The 24306-nt window shown below is 44.8% G+C and overlaps 1 protein-coding gene across 2 annotated transcripts in view; it reads right to left on the bottom strand.

Annotated features, from left to right (window-relative positions):
- The window catches only part of FLI1 (Fli-1 proto-oncogene, ETS transcription factor), a 55944-nt gene that overhangs the window by 9215 nt on the left and 22423 nt on the right, over positions 1 to 24306 (bottom strand). For both annotated transcript variants that reach the window (XM_083162839.1, XM_083162840.1), the window contains exons 3-6: positions 22002 to 22150; positions 20429 to 20632; positions 16934 to 17002; positions 7 to 72 (exon numbers count right to left, since the gene is read on the bottom strand). In XM_083162839.1, coding sequence (XP_083018965.1) covers positions 7 to 72; positions 16934 to 17002; positions 20429 to 20632; positions 22002 to 22150 — 488 coding nt within the window. The remainder of the gene's footprint in view (positions 1 to 6; positions 73 to 16933; positions 17003 to 20428; positions 20633 to 22001; positions 22151 to 24306) is intronic.

Here is a 24306-nt window from a genome sequence, read left to right as displayed (position 1 = left end):
ACTTACTTTTTGTGACTGAGGAGTTGACATTATTTCCCCACCCAGATCTCCGGACAGCCTCGTACGCAGGGTCTGCAGGAGATGGACAATTAATATTGGACAGATTCTATTGAACTGACCAAAAATACATATTTTACTGTGCAGATTCCTACACCCTTCATTATAGTGGGTCTGACATGCTGTACATCTTGTGTTTCAAATGAGGAAATTACTGAATATTATCTCTCTGCAAATAACATTGTGGTGATTATTTACCATTACAGTCATTGCGGGTATATTTCTATATTCCGGCTGCATATATCCCACCTCCGCTGCTCATGTAGCTGACATTTCATCTGTCTTATCATGTGGGGCGTCCATAAGTACCATTATATAATGCACTATATAAAGGTTGGCCTTAAATCTGACAATTGTGCTGATCACACCGTGTGACCTTCATTCCTCAAGCACTGACCATCACTCATAATACACAGACCATTCGAATTCTATTTAATGTATGGCACCTGATCAGCAGCCTGGTATGTGTCACATTTTTGCTGTATGTACCAGAAAACAATATACCGCACTTTTTCTCTTCTTAGCTAATAAAACACCCAGCAAAAGACGTTCAAATGCAATACATTAATAATAATGGACAACATGCCAACAATGAAATTAGGCACAGTTTTATTAGCTATATATTAGGGGTGAGCAATAAGGTCCTCGGGATCTACCAACAGCTCATGTTTTCCATACCGCCTGTGGATCTGTAGAACGTGGGAACTACTGTAAGTTAAAAACCGGAGCCGGAATGTTACACCTCTCCCAGTATAACACGGTGGTACATGTACTGCACATACATGCAGTGCCCAATGGGGCAAATGAACAATGCAGACAGAGGCCATTATTCTGGTTCAAAGGCAACAACTTTCTCAAATGGACAAAACCATGTGCACTGCAACTGGGGGCAGATGTAACATGCAGAGAGAATTAGATTTGGGTGGGGTTTTACTTCAAAGTGAGATCTATATTGCAGTGTGAAAATCAGTATTTTCTCTGCACCGGAACAAAATAACCCACCCAAATTTAACTCTCTCTCTGCACATGTTACATCTGCCCCACCTGCAGTGCACATGGTTTTGTACATTTGAGAAGGAATTTGCTTTTGCGAGTGAACCAGAATAAAGGCCAGAGTGTGTTAGTAACCAACTGACTCCTAGACATTGCTGAATCCTCTATTAAGGCTCTTACCTAGGGCCTGATGAGCATTCTTGCTGAGTCTGTGGGCATAGGTGCCGATTCTGTGGGTGCTTGAGGGCTCGAGCACCCACGGAAATTGATGAGCACTCACCCACTCAGCAGCGGCCCACTCGCCCGTGTCCCACTGCACTCCCCCTCCCTCGTCGCTGGCACAGGTACTGTGTGGTCATTATGTATTTTGGCACTGTTGCCATAATTTGAATATTGGAGTGCTGCGTAATATAAATCAGTATTATTTGTGGCCACGCCCCTTTACCATGAAGCCACTCACCTATATTTTTGGCTTGAGCACCCACCAGCAAAAACATAAATTGGCACCTATGTCTGTGGGTATAGCAATAAGAACGTCTGGAAGAAGCCGCTTATTAGTGCAGGAACCTGGGAAGTGTCTTTACATTGAAAACTGACACCATCATCACGCTAATAAACATCTGCTACGCAGCCAGCAGTATGTGACCACCACAATAAGTCAGATTTCTTATCCAGGGCCGAGTGCGTTAATGGGGACGGGAAGCTGCCAGACTACGCTGGAGATGCCAAAGACACCACCCACGTAAACGGAGTGTTTTAAGAAAAGAAAGTTTCAGCCTGACACAGCCAGGGGAGCGCAGCCAGATTCAGGGGCGAATCAGCGCCGGCGTCTGCGCAGAAGTGCTGCTGCTCAATTGTCTCTAGAAGCATCACGTATTACACAGAGAGATGAGGGTTATTTACAAAGATGGAGTTCTATTAAAGATGGGATGTTGCTATGGGCAACCAAGCAGTAGTGAAGTAGTGAAAATCAAATATAAAAGTAGACTTACCAGGTAAGACTACATAGTATAAATCTAATGTCAAAAATGAAAATCTAAAACCAATTCCCTGCAAATCTACACTCATATGTAAGGGTGGTCTAGCCCATCGTTACATATACGGGTGCCTTCGCCATCATTCAATGGTTCGCGAACATGGAAAGATGGGGAAGGCTCCCACTGGCATGTGAATGGATGTTTATGTAAAACATCCATTTGTAAGCCTTGCGACCGCATCCCGTGGGCGAATGGGTGGCGCTGGCTAATCATTCGCAAGGCGGGGTTAGGGTGACTCGCAAGGATGCATATTCGCATCCGAGCGAGTAAAGCAGAATAAGGGCCATTGGGGGAGATTCTCTAAGGTAAAAATGCGGTATCGGGGTTTTTACCGCATTTCGGGAAGCTCTAAGCATCCCCGCCGAAAAATCCTATAGAAGCCAATGGGTTTCTAACGCGAACCCACCGCCACCCGCACAGACCCCTGGGTGCAGGGAGGAGGAGAGCCCGGCGCAGCAGCAGCAGCGCCGGGTGTGGGAGGGAGGGGGGAGCTACAAGGGACAGCTCTTAACGCAAGAGCTGTCCTTTGCTATAATTATCACATATGTTAGAACATATGCGATAATTATGATTGTGATGGGGGGCGGAGAGTTTTAGAGAATCTCCCCCAAAGTCTGTAAGCCATCCGGATACCAAAGTGCGGAATACTGTATGCTGCACTATTAAGAAACTGTAAATAATAACTAGCTGCTGTAACACATAGAATATAGATGCCGGCCATCTGTAATTTTGACACTGCAATTCCAACTCTGCCCATTCTGCAGTACAACATGAGTTTTAGCTGCATTTGCTCCGCACTGTGCACAAGGTCCAGAATAGGTAGATACGCCATGTGTAGTGACCGACATGACCTCCTGAATTAATCCTAAATCTCCTGAATTAATCCTAAATCTCTTCTCTACAACAAACTGCTCTGATCGGCTCTCTAAACGTTTCAGATGTTTCCATATATGTTCCTGTAAATAACGCCTCATGTTAAATGTCTCCATACGTCGCAGGGCCACCCAGGTACCTCTGTCGGGCACACTACTTATTGCTGGCAAGCCAGAGATCTTTCTAGAGCCACCGTTCTGCTAACAGAATGTATTTTCCTTAGTGGGGGATGAATGGAGCCTCTGTACTTTACAACCAGCTCTCACTGAACTGTTTCCATATGTTGGACGATGTAATTGTATAATAAATACAGGGGGGGAGCCACTACTCGTTTTACTCTGATTTTTACATATCTTTGCTCCAGAAGAATAAGTATAGTTATTTCACTGTTCTGCCAATAAGTTAATGAATAGATGTTCTGTAAGGGACAGCAAAGCTCCTGTGGTACTAATCATACTAGTAATCGCTCAGTAGTTGTGTGACCATATAAAAGGTAAAATGTTAGTGTACCAGGAACAATATGCACTACTAATTCATTCTTGGGTGATAATGACATCTCTACATACCACCAGTAGTTTTTCACAGTAGCTTTCTGCTGGGTGCAGCCCAGTGTGTAGTAGGGTCTGAGCACTAGAGCACCCAGACCCTACTCTGCATGCTTGAATCTCCGGAAATATGGTCAGGCAGCCATTTTTCTGGTGATTTCAGCATTGCTGCAGCCGGCAGTGTCATGGAGTCTGAGTGCTAGAGCACACCACATGTAGAGACCGCCCCAGACAATTGGCCACCGCACCATTTTTCCAGCAATTTTGGCATTGCTTCTTCCGCCTCCTCTGGACTCCGGAGGGTAAGTATTAGAAAAATGGGTGCAGCGTGTGCGGTGTGGGCACTCCTGGGGTTATGGCCTGTCTAAAGTGAAGAGAGATTGCTTGGTGATATGCAACTGATCTTTTTTCCATTCTGATCGCACTCATTAAGGTTGGGTTTGGCCACTATGTGCATGCTGAAAAAAGTCCAGTTTCAGTGGTCTAATGGGTGACACTTTGGGGATTTCAGCTCGCCACCCCCAGAGAGTGCGAGTTGAAATGCCGGACCTTCCTGAACAGAGCTACATTTGAATAGCTCCGTTGGGCACCCTCTAGTGGCAGCCGCTAAAACTTTTGAATATGACCATAGATTGTGATCTCCACTGGGACAGGGACTGATTTAAACAACCAAAATATTCTCTGTAAAGCAAGGCAGAAAAGCTTTGAGCTATATAAATAACTGTCGATAAGTCCTAAAATTACTTTATCCTGTTAAGAAAATATGATATGACTGGTAATGTCATGCACCAGGATCCATATAGACTGTACCACCTCTGGCAAGCTTGGGTTCCTGTGCTTAGCTGCGAACGGCCCTTGGATGTTATTTATAATTGTTGGAATCTGTACATATGTCCGCACTATCGTTACTCTATATACCTAATGTAAGATGAGTTTTGTACACTCCAACCTATATATTAAACCCTTTACATACATATGTTGCCCTGATGTTCTATGACGTTCTCTCTACCAATACGTTGTTTTGGCCAGATTTACGGATAGTTGTGTTCATGAGTTTCAGTAGCGGAACGTTTTCTGGCCTCCAGTTTTTCAAAAAGCTAAATCTCGATACAGGGAAACTATTAGTGGCAGATCCAAGATTTTAGGTTTAAAGCGCAGACAAGAAACCCCAACTGGCTGTTGCATATATTTTTTTTCTTGGAGGCTTAATAAAATAGTGGCTTTTTCAGTCGGAGAAAAGGAGAGATAATCATTACTTAGAACGTGTCCCAGACAGGCTGTCAGGTTTAATTCCACATGCTGGAGTCGGGCTGTGGGACAGGCAGGAGTTGGGAGGCTCCCCTGTGAGTTAAGTTTCCTGCCTCCCCCCCAACTTTAACACAACCGGCCTTTGTTTTCAGCTTCCCGTGAAAAAACACAGTGGCCAGCCGCCGAGGTGGGTCAGCGAGAGAAATCAGACAAAACATTGGCAGTGGAATTTCAAAGGAAAACAATTAAAAAGTAGAGTTAAAAAGTCAAAAAAAGAGGGGTTCTACCGTGAAAGCAGTAAGAAAAATGTATGTGTAACTGTACTTTATGTCATAGGCCAGTATTCAATGAGAAAAATTCACCTTGTTTTATGGCGAGTTTGTGCTGTTTTCGCGTTGGAAGGAGCATTTTGCTCTCCAAAAGTGAACCACCCTATTCAATGTGATATTTTCGCCGTCTTTTTAAGTGATTTTCGCCGTGTCTCTCCGAGTAGCAATTCTCCATCTTTTCATGGAGAACTGGAATGTGAACTTTTAAACTAAAAGTTTTTTTTTTTAAATTTTGGTGTAAAAAAATCAGGATTTTTTTCTGTGAAGGGGCATGTTATTTTTATTCCTGTGCTTATAGCACATGATTATATATTTAATTTAAAAATTTTTTTTTTTTTTTTTTTTACACAGAGCAGCCAGCAGGGGGCCGGAGCTCTCGAGCCGCTCATTAGACATTCATATATTCACTGCATCCGATCATTACATATGCACGATCGGGTGCAGTGAATACTGGGTCCCCCGCTGGCTATAGGGGGGGGGCAGCTTGTGCTGCCTGGGTCCCGGGGAGCCCACCTCCCCTCCACATATGTTCTAGGGCAGCCAGGGAGACTTTAATCTCCCTGGCTGCCACCGTCCCCCGGCTCCCTGCCAGCTACCTGCCGCGGACGCTCGTCGCTGCTGCAGGGGTTAAGACTCGCCGCAAGTGGCGGCGAGTCTTAACCATATTGAATAGTGGGAGCAGGAGAGGCAGCGAGCCCTCCGGAACAGGGCGAGTGCATGGCGAGAGAAAAAATCTCTCGCCATGCACAGAGAATTTTTCACGTTGAATACTGCCCATAGACAGGGAAGACAATTGGAGGAAAGAGGTGGATACACTAAAAAAAAAAAGTTAATCGTTTAGTTCCACAGAAAATAATTTAGCAGCACTTATATATTTTTTTATTATTATATCCTTTGGGGTGTAGCTGACTAAAAAAACCTGATAAAGTCAACATTTAGCCATCTTAAGGGGTGTACACACGGAGCGATTTTGACTATGCTAGAATTAACATACTTGGTTGGTATTCATTGCAGTCCGCCTAGTGAATATCTCCCTCAGCAGTGAACAGCAGCGATTTTGACTAGACAGCCAGAGATCTAGTCAAAATTTTCTTGCCTGGAAACTCTTTTTTACTAAGTGATATTATAGGGAGATTTGTCTAACCTTGACAGAGATCTTTACTAACCTTCTAAAGGCCCCCATACACTAGGGTGACTTGTCTTTAGGACAAGTCGCCCCCGACTTCTCCCTGAGCTTCCCCGGGGGAGCTTGATTAGATTGGCACTTGATGTGCCATTTTTTACATGTGATAAATCGTCTCGATTTATCACATGTAAAAAACCCGGAAGGCAGGGGGGGGGGGGGGCTACAGAGCAGGGCTGCTGGTGGGAGCAGGGGGGGCTGGGGACGCTGTGGGGGACACAGGCGGCATAGAGCCGGGCAGAGGGAGCCGGGAGCTGTCAGTGCTAGAAAAAAAAGCCTATACAATGAATGGGCAGCCTGTGATTGGCTGAGCGCTCTCTCAGCCAATTGCTGACTGGCTGAGAGAGCGCTCAGCCAATCACAGGCCGCCCATTCATTGTATGGGCTTTTTTTTTTATTCAGTACTGACAGCTCCCGGCTCCCCCTGCCCGGCTCTATGCCGCCTGTGTCCCCCGCAGCGTCCCCTGCTCCCTCCACCGCCGCGCCGCCCCACTAGGTCCCAAGTCGGGTGGTCGGACGTGCAGCAGGTCCGACCACCCGACGCAGATCTGAGGGGACATCAAAACTAGCCGATTTTGGTCCGATTTCGGCCAGAACCGACTGATCTGGCCAAAATCTGACCAAAATCGGCTAGTGTATGGGGGCCTTAAGAAGGGCTGTCTTAACATTAGTGAGGGCCCCCGGGCAACGTAATTTGCTGGGCCACCCTACTGTGAATTAGTGTGCTGGGAGCCCCGCTTACATCGCCCCCCCACCCCGTGAAATAGTTTGCCAGGACACCCCCGTGAAATACTGTAGTTTACCAGTAGCCCCCCCACATCCCACACACTGAGGGCTGCCGCCTACCATTGTTCCCCCCAGCAGTCCATCACAGCGTTAGTCCCCGGCCCCCGGCTGCACTAATCATAGAATTTCTGGCACATATCATCTAGTGCTTTGATGGCAAGTTGGGCACTGAAACTGAATTTACCTCACTCATAGAACAACATAATGCAACAGATAGCCCGGTCAAACTGACCTATCAGGTCAGCAAGGATAGGGTTAACTATCTGGATGTTACTATATCCAAAGATGCAGAGGGTATACATACCAACATCTACCAGAAACCAACAGGCAGAAATAATTTGCTTCTAGCATCCAGTGCACATCCCCAGAGTTTAAAACAAGCTCTCCCGTACAGCCAATTTTTGAGGGTACTCAGAATCACTAGTGATAGAAAACTTGCCATCAAAGCGCTAGATGATATGTGCCAGAAATTCTATGATCGTGGATACGACAAGAAACTGGTACAAGACTGATTCAAAGGGAATCAGCTTGGATTGAGAGATTGGGAACCCTTGCGCCGAGGGGACTCAATGAAACACTAGGACTGCATTGTTTTTTATGAGAATTGCGTATAGAGATGTCTATGTATTTTTTTATTTATACATGTTTATGCAGATGTAACATTTCTTACATGATTAATTACCAGTGTATGGTGGAGAATGTCCCACATTTACATTTAGCGTGTAGTAAGCTTCTGCCAATATCCACTCGGAATAACCAGTAGAAAACGTATAAATTGTGCCAGGCACAGATATAAGTCAAGTAGTATGTTTAAGCCTAGTACATATAAACACTAGTCTCATTGACATGGCATTGTCCAAATATTAGCAATAGTCTGGTTGCAGAGTGACGTGGCAGGAGCATACACACGAGCCGATGTGAACGGCATTACTGACTGCGGAATAAGCAGTGTTCTGCTTGGATTGCATTTGAGATGTTATGTGCCCAGCTCACTATATGTTTTACATATCACAGTATTCTATAATATGTTTTGTCCTTGTATTATGTGTTTACAGCTGTTGCGTAGCAACAGATACACGTGTGGGGGGATGTATGACGTCAGAACCGTGCGACCCGCAGCGTGCAGGGACGGACGGAATCTGCATCTCTTGAGAGTGTGTTTGCTATATATGTTTATTCATTTCATTGTTACACTGTTCTTGATAAAAGTGCACCAGCACTGAAACGTTGAACACATACAGTGTGTGTCGACTTTTTTTTCTGATCTTGGAGTGCCAATATATATATATATATATTCAGATGTGTGTAGATACTACAGTGTAAACATTGGCTCAATAAGGCCTGTATTCTTCCCATATATCAGGGGTTCCCAATCTTTTTTGAATCACGGCACCCTAGAGTATCAGATTTTTTTCATGGCACCCCTAGGCCCCCAAAAAATGAATTAGATTGGGTTTATATGCGATTCTTAGGGTCAGTTATATGATAAAGGGCAGGATTTGCATTTGTTTGTACACATATTTCATGTTTTACAGCCACCTGCACTGGTTTTGCCCATAAAAAATGAACCATAAATAATTTGAATTGGTCCTAGACCACCAACCTGGGGCACCCCTGCAAGTGTCCTGAGGCACCCCAGGGAGCCACGGCACACAGTTTGGGAACCACTGCCATATATTTATGTTACACAGATGGGATGCAGTGGGGGCTAGAACCACAGAGCGCTGCAGATGTGTGTGGGTAGGAGGAGGGGGGGGGGGGGGGGGGCATATTATTATAAAATGTTTCTTTGAGTAAATTTGTAGCTGTAGTGAACAACTGCCAAACCATAGCTTATACCCGTTGATTAATCATTCTAGAGTTAAGTACGTAATTAAAGGTTTCCTTGATGAAAATAAGTCTTCATGCAATCGTTTAGCACATTATTTTTTGCTGCAGTCACTAGGCCGTGAAGTGTGTTATTTAACTGGAATACGCGGCAACAGTGTAAGCTACCAAAAGTACTGGTTCCACCCGCTCATAAACTCTGCTGCCAAACCTCAAGATATTGATAGAGCAGGTACATAACCGCCTAGGGCGCTAACTCTGGTGAGGTGTCATTTCTATAATAAGACTACTAAAGGGTGACCTCATTCTCTCCATGCCAGGCCTGTGTGCCTCTCACCGCTCATGGATTACAAAAATCCTATAGTCAGATTCCTAGGATCAGATGGATTCTGGTTAGATGTAGAGACTGCGACTTACTCGAGGACTGTGAGGTTAATCCGAGCTGGTTTAATGTTATTCTTTTGCATAGGTACATAAGAATAAATAAAGAAAACATAGAATAACAATGTCTTTGGAGATGGAAAATTAAAGTTTGTAGAGAAAGTCCCTTGCGATACCGGAGCAGATGTATCAAGCCTTAAAAAGATAAATGAAAGGGTGATAAACATCCAGCCAATCACCTCCTAACTAAGTTTTCAAGCACAGCCTATAACATGACAGCTGATTGGCTTGATGTTGATAACCCTTACTTTTATCTCTTTTTAAGGCTTAATACATCTGCCCTAATATTGGAAAGAAAGCCCTAACAACAATGATGAAGATCATTGAAGTGAAGATAAATGACAAGCATGATATGAAAAATAACTTAAATAATAATTAAGAAAATCTTGATATGAAGAACTGGGAGAGGTTGATTGCTGAAGAAAGGCGAAGAAGGTATTCCCTGAGAAAAAGGAGTCGATCCAGAGTCCTCACGGCTGGTTAGTGCCAAAGATCTAACGGAGAAGCAGGCCAGGGATATGTTATAGGCATCTTGGATTGGCAGAGGTGAAACAAGAAGGCCAAAAGCACCAGGAGACTCAAGCAATACGCAGCATGAAGGACACTCTTGCACTGACAGCAATATATCTCAGTATATTCAGAGGGTGGCTACTATTGGCTGGTTCAGAGAGGTAGGCTGGACAGAGCTCCGGCTTGCCAAAAGCAAGATGGCGGCAACGGCCTCCCAGCGCCGTCTAACGCCAGACCCCTTGGGTCGCATACTGAGACCCTGCCTCCCAAACAGTGGTGTCCGGCTACCAGTAAGGAGAGCCGTCGCTGGGCATGGATGGGTTAGTACCGCCCCCCCCCCCCCCCTTCCCAGAACTCCCAGGGTGGTGCTCTGTGACAACAATTATGTGTAAGTTGGTAAATATTGAATACGACGAGGTGATAACCTGCCAGTGATCACTAGGGGCCACTCGACGGACCGAATTGCTTATTTGTGTGCTAAAAGATGTCATAACAGAAAGTGAAACCAATTTTTGCAGGGACACTGATTGGTTCTAACTTCCTGGATCTGGAGAGTGGGAGCTGTGAAGACAGAGATTGGAGGTAAGAGCAGATAGCGGCTGGGTGCGGGGTGGAGAGTTTGTGGGCTTAAAACAGTCACTGATCAAAGTGAAAGTACATTGCAGAAGCAGTCATTGCGACGGGCTTTTAACTGTCTGTGTGTGTATGTATGTATGTATATGTATATATATATATATATATATATATATATATATATATATAGTAAGCAGATGCGATGCACAGCAGGCACTCGTAGGACTTTATATTCCACGGAAAAAACTGGACACAAGGGTCTAACAGCAGTTTGGCCAAACTGCTGTTAGACCCTTGTGTCCAGTTTTTTCCGTGGAATATAAAGTCCTACGAGTGCCTGCTGTGCATCGCATCTGCTTACTGTATTACCTGGGCGACCAGGGTTCCAGTGCACCAAGGCCCATCAGCTCTCTTCCTCAATTGAATGCCAGTCCTTCCTCCCATATATATATATATATATATATATATCTAGAAACAACAAGAAAAGGAGCGCTCCATAGTGCAATATCGTTTGAAATTTATTGTATAAAAAATGGCTTTTGACAAGCATAAAAGCAATGGGTAACGTACCCTTACTGACGGTTGACACAACCGCAGTGTTTCACAGCATAGATATATGTGATTTCTCACAATGGTGGAGAGGTTACACTCACGGTGGTCCAACACAGTAGATCGACGCTAGGCCACGCCCCAACGCGTTTCGTCATCAACGGACTTCGTCAGAGGGCTGATTGAAGTCCGTTGATGACGAAACGCGTTGGGGCGTGGCCTAGCGTCGATCTACTGTGTTGGACCACCGTGAGTGTAACCTCTCCACCATTGTGAGAAATCACATATATCTATGCTGTGAAACACTGCGGTTGTGTCAACCGTCAGTAAGGGTACGTTACCCATTGCTTTTATGCTTGTCAAAAGCCATTTTTTATACAATAAATTTCAAACGATATTGCACTATGGAGCGCTCCTTTTCTTGTTGTTTCTAGATTGATTGACCCTCAGAATCCGGGTGTGTTGACAGGAGCTGCCGGTTGTTATTACAGACCAAAGTGCAGGAGTCTAGGATCTGGACTTGGGTTCACATTAACCCTATTGAAATTGGACTATTGTGGGACTTGCGCACTTATTTTTTGTGTGTTTTTATATATATATATATATATATTTAATTTTTCTCTTCTTCTGAAAAGCATTACTTAAAGCAATATCTGACCTCCCCATCCTGTAGCCAGACTGCACCTGTCAGTCACTGGTAACACTAAAAGAAGTAAATGTACAGAGAACAAGGCGGCCCAGAGCACAGAAGGAGAGTTTAGTTGGATTGGGCAGTGAGAAACAAAAGCAAGGCCCACACGACACGTGTATGTTTTTGCAGCGAATGTGGCCAAGCTAATGGGGCCTTTTGTCTGTTGCCATCAAAGTCTGGTCCAGAGAAAGAGCTGACTGCTGAGCTTTTGTCTTGCTAATGTACCTTGATTCTGAGAGCAGAGCCTCTTGCACACCCAGGTAGAGACACTGATGGAAAGAAGCGAGAAGTGCAGGCCCTTCAGCTCAGGAGCCTATTATGTGTTGGACAAAAGCTGCACCTGCATAGAGATTTACCATATCTGTCCGCTCCCTTCTGTCCCAAGCTCCACTGTGTAAAAAATAATCATTATAACCCTTTCAGGGCCCAGGATATCTACAAAATGATGGCATGGATTATCTCTAGTGTATTCCACATGGCAGTCTGTCATCAGTCTGGGCAGCTTGTGTTACATCACAGAGAATGTCTTTCTTATTACTGCACCCAAACAATATAAACGCACTGCAGAAAAAACAATAGATCCCTAGCTCGCCGTAGAAGAAATGCAATATCTTTGTGAACGTGGTGGCTCCAATGGTTGTACTGCAGTGTAGTCCAAAATCCAAATAGGGGAGCCACACAAATTCCCACCCCAAGCACAGTCAAGCAACTGGCCAGGGCTCACTGGCAGTTGGTGTGGCACCCCAATTAGAATTTTGGACTGTACTTCAGTCCCTCCTCTGGATCCGCCACTGGACACAAGCATTCAGATTACGGTACATGGGAAAATAGCAAACCTAGAGGTAGATGAGTATATGGGCTGTGACTACAGACTATGCAGCATTGTAGATGTTCTTCCAGCAATTCTGACAACATAGAAGATGTAGAGAAGCCAGTGTGAGTCACTAGCCCGGGAAATCTGTGCAAAATGTATTGATCCGGTATAAGAGTACATGGCGGACTTATTTGGGCTCAAAGACCTGTTCACTTGTGAATACCGCACCACAAATCCCATCCAGTTAAATAACATTACAAGCACTGTTGGGACAGGAAGCTGTACAATTTATTACAGGAAAATGTGCAAATCTCTTTTAAAGGACTTGATTTATTAAGCCTGGTGAAGAGATAAAGTTGCTGGTGACAACGCACCAGCCAATCAGCTTCTAATCCTTACAGGTTGGGTTTCAAAAAAGGCAGTTGTGAGATGATTGTCCTTTTTCGCACCCAACCTGTAACAGTTAGAAGCTGAGTGCCTGATGCGTTATCACCAGCAACTTTATCACTTCACCAGGCTTACTAAATCTGCCCCTAAATCATTAATAACGAGATCCTTAAATAGCAACATGCCCTTTCTTTTTTTCCATCACTCATTACTGAGCAGATAGAAGAATATTGTGTTCTACTGTATGGTTGATACAACAGGCATTGTAATGGCAAGGTTGTATCCAGGGAAAGATATTTTGATTGGATACTAAACAATTCTACAGATTTTTTTTTTTTTACAAGTATTTGAGGATATATAGAGGATTATCAGCCAGCGTACAAGTCTTTGGTTGGATTACAGCTGTTTTTTTCCTATGTCTGTGAAGCGTTCATCCACTAGTTCCCAGTTCTGCTGCAGATCTTTTTCCACTGTAGTCAGGGTTAGTATAACCCAGCTCTTTGGATGTATTAAGTGTTACTTGTCTATCTGGTAAATGCGCCACACGAAGGTACTGCTGTTTCTCAGGACTAACTAACGCTATTAGTGTACCTCAATGGGTCCCTCGGGGATGTGAACCATTCCACAGAACCAGACATCATCTGATGTCATTGTACCTTCCCCCCCAACCACAGTCTCTGCTCTATTCCAGAACTAGACTTACGGCTTCTGCAAACAAAGCCATTCTGTCAGACCGAGCAGAGATTTATTGAAGACGATCTTGGAATGAAAAGTCTACAGGAAAACTTTGTAATCACCGTATTGAAGTGAAAAGTCAGTGGCCCACCTAGCACCACAGGAGTCTCTTACTAATCTACTTGTGCTGCAACTTTAAGTCTATCTCACTTGTAATTATTCATCTCTTCCAATGGCCACCTGCTCCTGTACACCTCCTCTGCTTCCCTACATCCCGGCTGTATTGTGTACTGGGAATTGTGCTGCTAATTGTCACCTGTGCTCTGTTTTAGTCTTTCTGTTACTGTTATGTTTAGTTCAGTGTACTCTGTATTGTTTTAATGTTGTGCCCTATGTACGGTGCTGACAAGCACTTGCGCCTTATGTAATAATGATAAAGCCTGGCACTGATGTAGGAGAACCAGCCCTATTCTACCTCTTATAAGAAGTTGTGCATAGTATCTGTTGCTGGGACAGGAAGCATCCAGAACCTTTTAGACCTATGTAATGATTTTGCAGGTTTCAGCATTATTGTAGTACCCCGCAGCTAGCCTTTCCAAGGGTGACACACACCAGCTGTATGAAGTAACCAAGCATTGCATAAACTACCACTATCAAGCATCATTATAATGGGAGTCTCACATCACTTTTTTTTTGGTGGGGCTTTGCTCCTTCCACCTTCTAACTTGATCTGTGGCTTCCTGCTATCCTCCTTACATTATGTCATTGTCCCTGTCACATGCAGCACTGTCCTCACTGACACATCACTTATCTCCTGATATACTCTATGCTGCTGGGGGGACCCTGCTCCTCCCACTATATAACTCTCAGTCTGTGGCTTCATGCTGCCTCCATTCCACTGCTCACATCATGTCACTGCTCCTGTCCCCTCTCACATACAGCAATAGCCTCACTGACATAGAAGATTCAACATAAAAAGGGAGCAGGTGCACCATATAGCCATTACAATTTTGATATATTTAATAATTATAAATAGTATATGAGTGTTTTTTTAGTCATAAATTGTCCTATATTATGATCTAACCCACCAAACGTCAAGGTAACCTAATCGGGTAGATCTCTAACATTATAGGGGCTCACACTGCCCAAATAAGGGATACCAGTGAAGTGTTATGCTGGGTACACACCAGGAGGACTAGGGCCCGATACCCTCAATCTAGATCCAATTCCGACCAATTGGATGTAGATTGTGTGGTGATTGGGCCCTTTTCTGTCCTGGTGTGGACCGATACTGATCCGATGCGCGGTCCCGAGGGTCGGTCGTTATTCAGATCCTACCTGCTGCAGGTAGGATCTGAATAACGACCATACTGCCGGGTGCGGGTCGCCATTGGATCGGACCCGCTCACGGTGCACATCGTGAGCGGGTCGTGCCCCCCCATGTCACCGTGAGCGGGTCGGACGAGACACTGACGACCTGCTCACTTTCTTTTAGGGCAAGTCACATAACACTGGATTGGTGCTTTAAGAATCAAGATCTCTCAAAAGCTTAAGGGGCAAAATTTACTATGCAGCCACTTTTCAGTGCTGCCGGGTATATCAATTTACAAAACCGAGCATGTTTTCTATTTAATATAATTGCCCCTTTAACTCCAACTTCTGAAACAATCGAGGACATGGCAGCTTTGCAAAGACATTGTATAGAAAATATAGCACTAGGTGCTTTGTAAGTAAAGATTTACACCTGGTCTCTCAGGTATCTCTTGGGCCCCCATACATTAGGCTGACTTGTCCTGAGGACAAGTCGGCCCCGACTTCCCCTGAGCTCCCACGGCAGCTCCCCGGGGAAGCTTGATAAGATTTGGCACTTGTGACATTTTTTACATATGATAAATTGGATATGATTTATCACATGTAAAAACCCGGGAAGCGGCAGCAGAGGAGGGTCCGAGGGAGCTGCTGGAGAGGTAGCGGGCAGGGTCACTTGTAGAGGCAGGTGGGGATCGGAGAGCAGGGTCCAGTCAGAGGGAGCGGCAGCGTCAGGCTGGGAACGGGGACCGGTCCAGGGGAGTGGCAGGAGCAGGCAGGGACCGGTCCGGGGGAGCTGCAGGAGATGTAGAGGCACTGCAGGTAGGGACCGCAGATGCAGAGCAGAGACCTGGGGCATGGCGGGAGAATAGAAAGAATCCAATTCAAAAGACTGGGCAGAACAGAAACCATCCTATTCAAAAGACTGGATGGCCGCTGACTGGCTGAGAGTTCAGCCAATCAGCAGCCGTCCAGTCTTTTGAGTTGGATTTCTTTCTATTCTCCCGCCGGGCCCCCGGACTCTGCTCTGCATCTGCAGTCCCCGCCTGCCGCTACATCTCCTGCCGGTCCTCGCTCCCAGTCTGCTCCTGCAGCTCCCCCGGACAGGTCACCACTCCCAGCCTGTCGCTCCCCCGGACCGGACCCTGCTCTCCGAACCTAGCCTGCCTCTACAACTGACCCTACCCGCTAGCTCTCCTGCAGCTCCCCCGGACCAGACCTGCTCCCCCAGACGGCTGCACATGATTTATCTTATGTGCAGACCGTCCCACATCCGGATCTGATCCGATGCACACGGGACCGCGCATCGGATCAGATCGGATCGGATGTCATTCCCTATGCAATTTGGGCAATTTCACCAGATTTCACGACCTGATCCTCCAGAATCGGGTGAAATCGGGCCCAAATCGTGTAGTGTATGGGGGCTTTTAAAGCCATGGTAGCTGGATTTCAAGGTGCATCAAATAGAGAAAACATTGTTGCAGTACAATTAACACATGATTGTAGGAAAGCTGAGTTGCGCTATTTATCTACTTGTAATGGATTTTACACAAGATTATTCTGGCAGTTCTCCTGCCCGCTCCAGCTCACAATATACTTGTTAATGTCATCTTGCGAGGTGCTGGCTTAAATGGATTCCTGCTGCTGATTTTCTAATTATGTCTTTTATGCCTTACAGTGTAAGAAACCACAAATGTATCAGAATGAACAAGCAGCAACAGTAACAAAGTACACAAATGTACTAAACCTGTTGAAGTGATAAAGTGGAAGGTGATAACGCAGCAGCCAATCCGCTAACTCGTTTTTCAATCTCCGCCTGTAACTTGACAGTAAGGAGCTGATTGGCTCGTGCCTTGTCACCTTCCACTTTATCACTTCACCAGACTTAATATATCTTATTGTCACTTTAGTTGAGAATCATGAGATTTAGGACACGTGATACTGGTAAATGTGCACTAAAGATAAATTATATAAGATAACTTTCAAATAATAGTTTTTGGTTTCTAACATGAAATGTAAATATTCCATATGCGGACGTTGCATTCCTCAAAATAATCCCAATGCAACAAAGAGCTTCAGGAAGAGAAAATCCAAAATATGTATTTACCCTCCTTAGGAGTCACTCGAGAAGACTGATCTGTGTGAGAAGGTGCAGTGTAACTCAACGATGAACTGCCTAGATGGAAAATATATACGCATATTAATAATCTCATCTGAAGACAAGGGTAATGGTTACATAAACAAGTTACAAAATCCGCTGCAGTGATCTTTTATTGCGTTTTTGATTCAAACCCCATGGAATCAAGTGTGTATATTATGTATAATACTTTCCATTATATGCTGCCCCATCTCCAACTGCTCTGGGAACAGGCAATACTTAATTGAAGGAAATGTAGTCAAATGTCTGTGTCGATAACATTAGAGTGACTGTATTCAACAGCACTTATAATGTCGACACAACATCAACAGTTAAAATGTTGAAACGTCAACATTAAGCTCGTCTGCAACCGCATAATGTCGACCTTTTCACAAAGTCGACATTCTAATCATGTTGACATTACCACCATGTTGACATAAAGTCAACAAAACATACCACCCCCGAATTGGAGCTTACCATGTAGCTCAGACACGGACCCACCCCAGGCAGGTCTGTGGGTGTCATCATGCTATGAAACACAGGAAGATTGTGGATTGAGTGGGATTTCCAGAAACTAGTAGTAACATACATAATATACATGTGTATCATTCCATGGTGATTGAGTGGCATATTAAAATGCCATCATTTGATCCTTACATTACAATAAGAAATTTGCAATTCTATGATAATAAAACATGTTGAAAGCAGAAATCTTGGTAAGCTTATTTCCTTGCCTCGTTTCGTCATGCTGCATCACTATACTGATTTCCTATTTTGTAATAAATAACCTCCCGTATGCGCTATCTGTTGCTGGCACAGAACACTCGTCAATGCACCGGCCGTTACTTGAGGTGGAATGTTCCACAGTTATGCAAATAGCTCTAATATTATCATAGTTTAATGCTTCATTTAAAACAGACATTTGGACTACTGGAAAAATCAGTTCCACTCTGATTGTCTCCCCATCTGTGTCATCCTGTCTGTCTGACCCTCCCCTTTAAAATGTAAGCTCACACGAGCAGGGCCCTCTTCCCATCCATACTTCCTTTGATGGCACTTAATCCCTTCGTTTCTGCCCCCCCCCCCCCCCGATACTTATGTCCATTCCATCGGCTGATGCGGATATGGTTATATACCCTGTGCTTGTCCTATACTGTCTTGTACTGAAGTTCCTGTGTTCTTATTTATGTACTCAGTAAGTAGGCGCTGCGGATCCCGCGGCTCCATATAAATCAAGGATAATAATAGTAAAGTGAAACATATGCCGACTTCTTGCTATATGATCTAGTATTCTATCCACAGGGTTGACAAGTACGATTTATCATCAAAGGGTTAATGTGTACACACATGCCAGCAGACCTTGCTGCCAGTATTCGGTGACCTCAATGGAAAGCAGGTCAGGGGTGATTAGTGCTGGAACAGTATCTGAGATTGGTCAGATCTGTGGCACATGGGATGCAGATGTCTGCTCTGTCCCCGGGATATGGGTGTGTGTGTGGGGGGGGGGGGGGGGGGGGGGTGTGGACACAATTACTTCCTGTTCTCCTTGTGTGGGGCAGCAAAGTGATACATGACTTATGTATACTGAATGATGTAGGAAAGTGAACATAAGCACGATGGGATCTTGCGTGACAAGTGACCTTGTGTACTGCTCTTTGTCAGATGGCCCCTGTCTGATAAAACAGATCTTAGATTGCCCCTTATGGGCTATGGTCCCTACACATGGGGCGATTTCAGGGCATATTCTAAGCGATCTCACTAGAATGCCCCTACATCGCTCCATGTGTAGGGGCTATGTGTAGGGATAAAGATGCGCTGCCCTGTGTGTCGCTATCGCCCAGCATTTAATATTCAGCATGATGGATATATCTAGTTAATCGATGGTCAGGGCCAGTGTTCCCACCGGAGGACACTGGCCCTGACAAATCGCTCTGCTCCCATCACTGGAACATTGCTATGCAGCCCTGTGTGCTGAGCAATCTACATTGCTCAGATCGCGTCCCATTCAGGTAAGTGTATGCACTTCCTGACCGGCCGCTCAATATGTTGCTCAAGCTGTGACGTCAGGACCTGCAACCGGTGTACAGGGCATCTGTAGGTCACCCATTCACATAACCCAATGCCCCAATGTATCTGCAGATACTGTATATTCTGCGTAGCCTGTACTGCTGGGTCAATGCGATACATCTGCAACAACATACTTCTTAGACATATCAGCTGTACCGATACAGACGATATATTGCCCAGTGTGTGCCCAGCATGAAGATGACTTGGCATTTATACTAAACAATCTGAAAGCTGTAACATTTTATCTTCTGAAATCTCTCAGGGTGTGGACCAACTGTAGTGGTCAGAATTCTACAGGAAAGTAATACTGATTATAAAGATGCAGACAAGATATACTAGGCATCATGATGTAGGGGGTTATTCAGACCTGATTGCAAAGCACATTTCAAGGGACAAAACCATGCTGCACTGCAGGTGGGGCAGATGCAACAGGTGCAGAGAGAGTTAGAATTGTGTGAGCTATTTAGTTTGTGTGCAGGGTAAATACTTTATTTTGACACTAGATTCCAGTTTGAACACACCCCACCTAAATCTAACTCTCTGCACATAGCAACACCCCAACTTCAATAGAACTCCCGTTTTAGTTAATAAACCCCACAGTATCCTACCCCTGCCAACAAGGCTGCTTTACATGAAATTGTAATGATCGCACCAAAGGTGGGCTTGGCCCCAGACAATTTAGTTCAGTTTTTCTTGCTCAACAAAACTGGGAAATCCACAAAAACGTGTCCAAGGCAAGTTTCAATGTGAAAGTGGGACAAACCGTAGTCCTGGACTGGTCAATTATATTTGCACAATTCCATTTGTACTGGGAACTATACTCATTAGCACTGTATGAGCGTTCCATACACACGTGGAAAAAAGGTCATCGGTAGACTGGACTTTCCAAAAGCATTTTACAGTGTTGTAAGTCAATCCAGTCAATGTGGCTCCCTTTATGGAACACATGCTCATAATTTGGGTAGGAAAATTACATGTTATAGTCTGAACATCTGTATATTGGATTGATTTATATTTTAGTCCTTCTTTAATACCATATAGCTGTTGGATCAGAGGTCATATACATGCGATTTGTGCTGATTTCATCCGATTTCTGAACCAGATCCGTCGGAATCGGGTGAGATCGAGCCAAAATTGCATAGTGTATGGAGTCCTTAAGAAAATGATAACCTGAAGGTACCTTTGCTGCTTATATATCTGGAGGGTACAAAGAAGATGCTGCCTCATATTTCACAGTCGGAATACCGCGTCTCTGTGACCGACAGAGGATACAATGCACAGTATTGCTGCTTTGTGTGAATAAGCATTTTGGACCTTTAAAGTTGTGTGATGCAGAATTGGCGGGAACACGTGGCGGGCCGTGAAAACCTGATTTATATATAAGGAGCTGACACTTACTTTCCCTGAGGTAGCTGAGATGAGATAATAAGACCTCCGTGTTATAGAGGGATGTGCTGCGTAGAAAATCCTCCTTTGACATTTTGCAGAGATCTTTGCCATCCATATTCTGGAAAAGGGATGACTCAATGTCTATCAGTCCATACTCCTTTATAGCCCAGTCCAGCCATTGCCTCACATGTTCCTGGCTCCACAAGGCGGGATCTGCAGGGAAAGCGAGGAGGAAGTGAGTGCCAGGTGCTGTGGATCAGTTGGTCACCAGCAAGTTGTTAGACAGTCATTGGGTCGACATGTGTCTAGGTCGACACGAGTCTAGGTCGACATTGGTAAGGTCAACAGGGTCATTAGGTCGACAGTCAAAATGTCGACATGGGGGTTTCATTGTTTTTTTTTTACCAGAATGTTGACATGGACAAAGGTTAAAGTGCACCGCGTCCCCTGGCATGGCTCACTGCACTCGCCATGCTTCGGGCTCGGTGCCTCGCTACGCTCGGCACACTATTTCATTCTCCCACCATGCCCTAGTGGATGGTAGGGCATGAAATACCACCTGTCAGCACATGTTGGCTCCAAAAACAGTGAAAACCCCCATGTCAACCTTTTACCTGTCGACCAAACCACGTCGACCTAATGACCCTGTCGACCTAACCCATGTCAACCTAGACTCATGTCGACCTTCCAGCATGTTGACCTAGACACATGTCGACCTAATAACTGTCTAACAAATTGCTGGTGACCCAATAGTGACCATATCCCGGAAGTAACACACATATAAAGATGACCATGACTAGCACTCCGAATCACTGGCAACAAATAAGAGCATTTCCTCACTTAGGCCCTTATTCAGATCTGATCGCAGTACAAATTTGTACTCAGATTGGGAAAAACCATGTGCACTGCAGGTGGGGCAGATGTAACATGTATAGAGTTACATTTGGGTGGGGTGTGTTGAAACTGAAATCTATATTGCAGTGTAAAAACAATTCAGCCAGTATTTACCCTGCACAGAAACAAAATAACTCACACAAATCTAACTTTCTCTATACATGTTACATCTGCCCCATCTGTAGTGCACATGGTTTTGCCCATTTTGAGAACAAATTTGTACTGCGATCAGATCTGAGTAAGGGCCTTAGTAACATAGTTGATGAGGTTGAAAAAATACATTTAGTGCCTTTAGACATTTAGTTCAATGTCCGCTGCTTTTTTTGACAGGTGAAATAACAGCTGTGACTTATTCAATGCTGCCGTTTCCGACAGCATTGAAGGCAGATTACGACAAAACATAACCGACTTAACAACAAGTGGGATCTGTTTTGTCGGAAAACAGCCACCGGGTTGTTGAATTCACGGCTGTTTCTTGACAATCCCCTTTTCACCAACACGCCCAAATTTCTCCGACCCACAGTTGGAACATTAAATTCCATCTGTTGAGTTGCAGGCAAGCTGACCGAAAACAGCTAAGGATTCCGACTGTCGGAACGTTCCAACAGTTGGAATCTGGGATTCAATACCGCCCTTAGTCCATCAAGTTCAAATGTGATTTGCAGTGGATGAATATAATCGGAGATACCTGCTGGCACAATGACTCTCCTCTCATTGGTGGTCATATTTGGGGGTGGAGTGTTCTTTTCATCCATATAACTGTTGTACGTCATTCCGTTGTTCTCCGATCCAATGAGTTTGCTGCATTTGTTGACGCTGCAGTCGACGGGGGATTCCCTAAGTGATGGAGAAAAGAAACAGTCAGACAACACAAGATAAACCTACAAAGACTTGTTTATGAAGATTCCGTTTAGATACATCCAATGAGGAATTGGCTTTTTTTCCTTTTTTAATGCAATTACGCAATAAAAGGCAATGTGTGATTGTTACAGTGGTTTAGGTTTCATACACATTGGTGCTAAAAGCAATGAACTTTTTTATTTACACATAAACTCTCTTCTCTGTCCATTAGACAGTCTCAAACCTTCCCTGAAGCTCCCATAACTTCCCATTGGGTTATCAGACGCAGAGCCAACGCTGAAAGCTATAAATGCTTTAATAGAACACCCACATGTGCGGTTTTAGTGGAAGTTTAGCAGAGTTTGTAAATTAGGCCTAATGTGTCAGTTTTCCCTTTCATTAACTCTTTATAACAAAGGACTTAGCAATAGAAAATGTTTTATGCATTCGGCCGACATGGTCAAATGACCAACACAAGCAAAAGTTCAACCTGAAAAAAGGTTGACATGAGTTTAAAAAAAAACAAAGCACTTTACCATCCCAGTGGGCATAGAGGGAGAATAAAATAGTTGGCCGAGCGCAGCATATACGCACATATATGGGGTCCATTTGACGAAGACACCCAAAAAGTGAAACATTTTGCTTGTGTCGATCTTTTTACCATGTCGAACTATTGCATATGGACCTTTTTTCATGTGTTGACCTTTTGTCTGTCTACCTAACAACACATACCCCTTGTAGTCAGGGCCATCTGTTCCCTTGGGCTTAATGGGCTACTGGCCATCAACCCCTTCAGTGGTGGGTTTTTTTAGGGAGCGCTCCCCACTGGGCAAGTTTTTTCTAAGAGAGCGCTCCCTAAAAATAAACCCCACCACTGTGTCCCCAGGTCCAGGCGGCACCGCTGAACTGTGTATCAGCCGCTGCCCCGCCCTGCGCCCCAGCGACCTGTCCCTTAATGCAGCAGCGGGGGGGAAGGGCGGAGGAGAGGGAGCCGGGCAGTGCTGAAGCCAGCTGCTTTCAGCAATGAACTCAGCAGCACTGCCTGGCGCTAATCACTGTCAATCTCAAGAATTTCCCGGGCTTGCCAGTCTGGGCATTAAGGCATAGCCTGCAAAATTCTCACGATTATCAGCTTAAGAGGTTAAGCCAAATGGGGATCAGTATGATTTACCCGCAACTGATTTACTGACCATTACTTGATTGGCGCTGTTATACCGACATGGTGTAAAAATCCCGACACATACATAATACCGATCGTTCAAATTCCTACAGTCAATATTCGTGTACCGCGTCCCCTCGCATGGCTCACTGCGCTCAGGACACTATTATACTATAGTATGGTAAAGCAGGGCTGCCTACTATTCTAGTCTCCTCTCCTGGAAAAGCCTGGAGTGGAGACTTTCATCAGCACTTCGGGTGCTGGGCTTGAGCGTGATGTCTTCAAGTCATGCCCCCAGGATGTAAAAGAACCCGATTTGCCGGTCTCCATGGAGGGGGCGGGGCTACAATGATGCGACTATGACAATTTAGCCCCACCTCGGAGACCCACAGATTGCGGTATTTAAACGCTGTGTTTGGGGGGAGGACGCAGTGATCAAGGGGGGAGTGGGGGTTCCCCAGAATCCGGGAGGGTTGCTAATCTTTTCAGGGGGCCAGGAGGGGGCCTGATTTTGGAAGCCTCCCGGCCATTCTGGGAGGGTAGGCAACCCAAAATATGAACAAAATAATATCATGAAAAACTCTATACGGTATTATTTGTGTCATTATTGTCATTGTTTTACATTTAGCAAAACCTAGCTGCCAGTGATGTGTGAAAAGGTTAAACTAACAGCCTATTATACTGCTGGCTAACACTAGTAGCGAGAGCATATATTCAATATGGAAATCACTCTGTAATGCATATAAATCATAAAGTCCCCCCCCTGCAGCACTAAGTGCTCCTTCCGTTCTACGCGCTGTTTATGTGTATGAGTAGCGCAGAAGTATAGCGCAATACCTCCCAATCACCATGTCCTGGCCACTGACAGATTTTTAATGCAGCTGCGACTTGTTCTCATCCCTGGTAACAGGCCTGAGGTGTTCTGCAAAGAGTCGGGGATATATATATAATGTGTTTCTCGTCTCTCCAGAGGGTTAACAGTTCATCCATAATT

Source organism: Crinia signifera, chromosome 19 (genome assembly GCF_055691185.1).
Source record: "Crinia signifera chromosome 19, ASM5569118v1, whole genome shotgun sequence".
NCBI lineage: Eukaryota > Metazoa > Chordata > Amphibia > Anura > Myobatrachidae > Crinia > Crinia signifera.
Note: the sequence above shows the minus strand (reverse complement) of the source record. Positions and strands in the feature narration are given on the sequence as shown.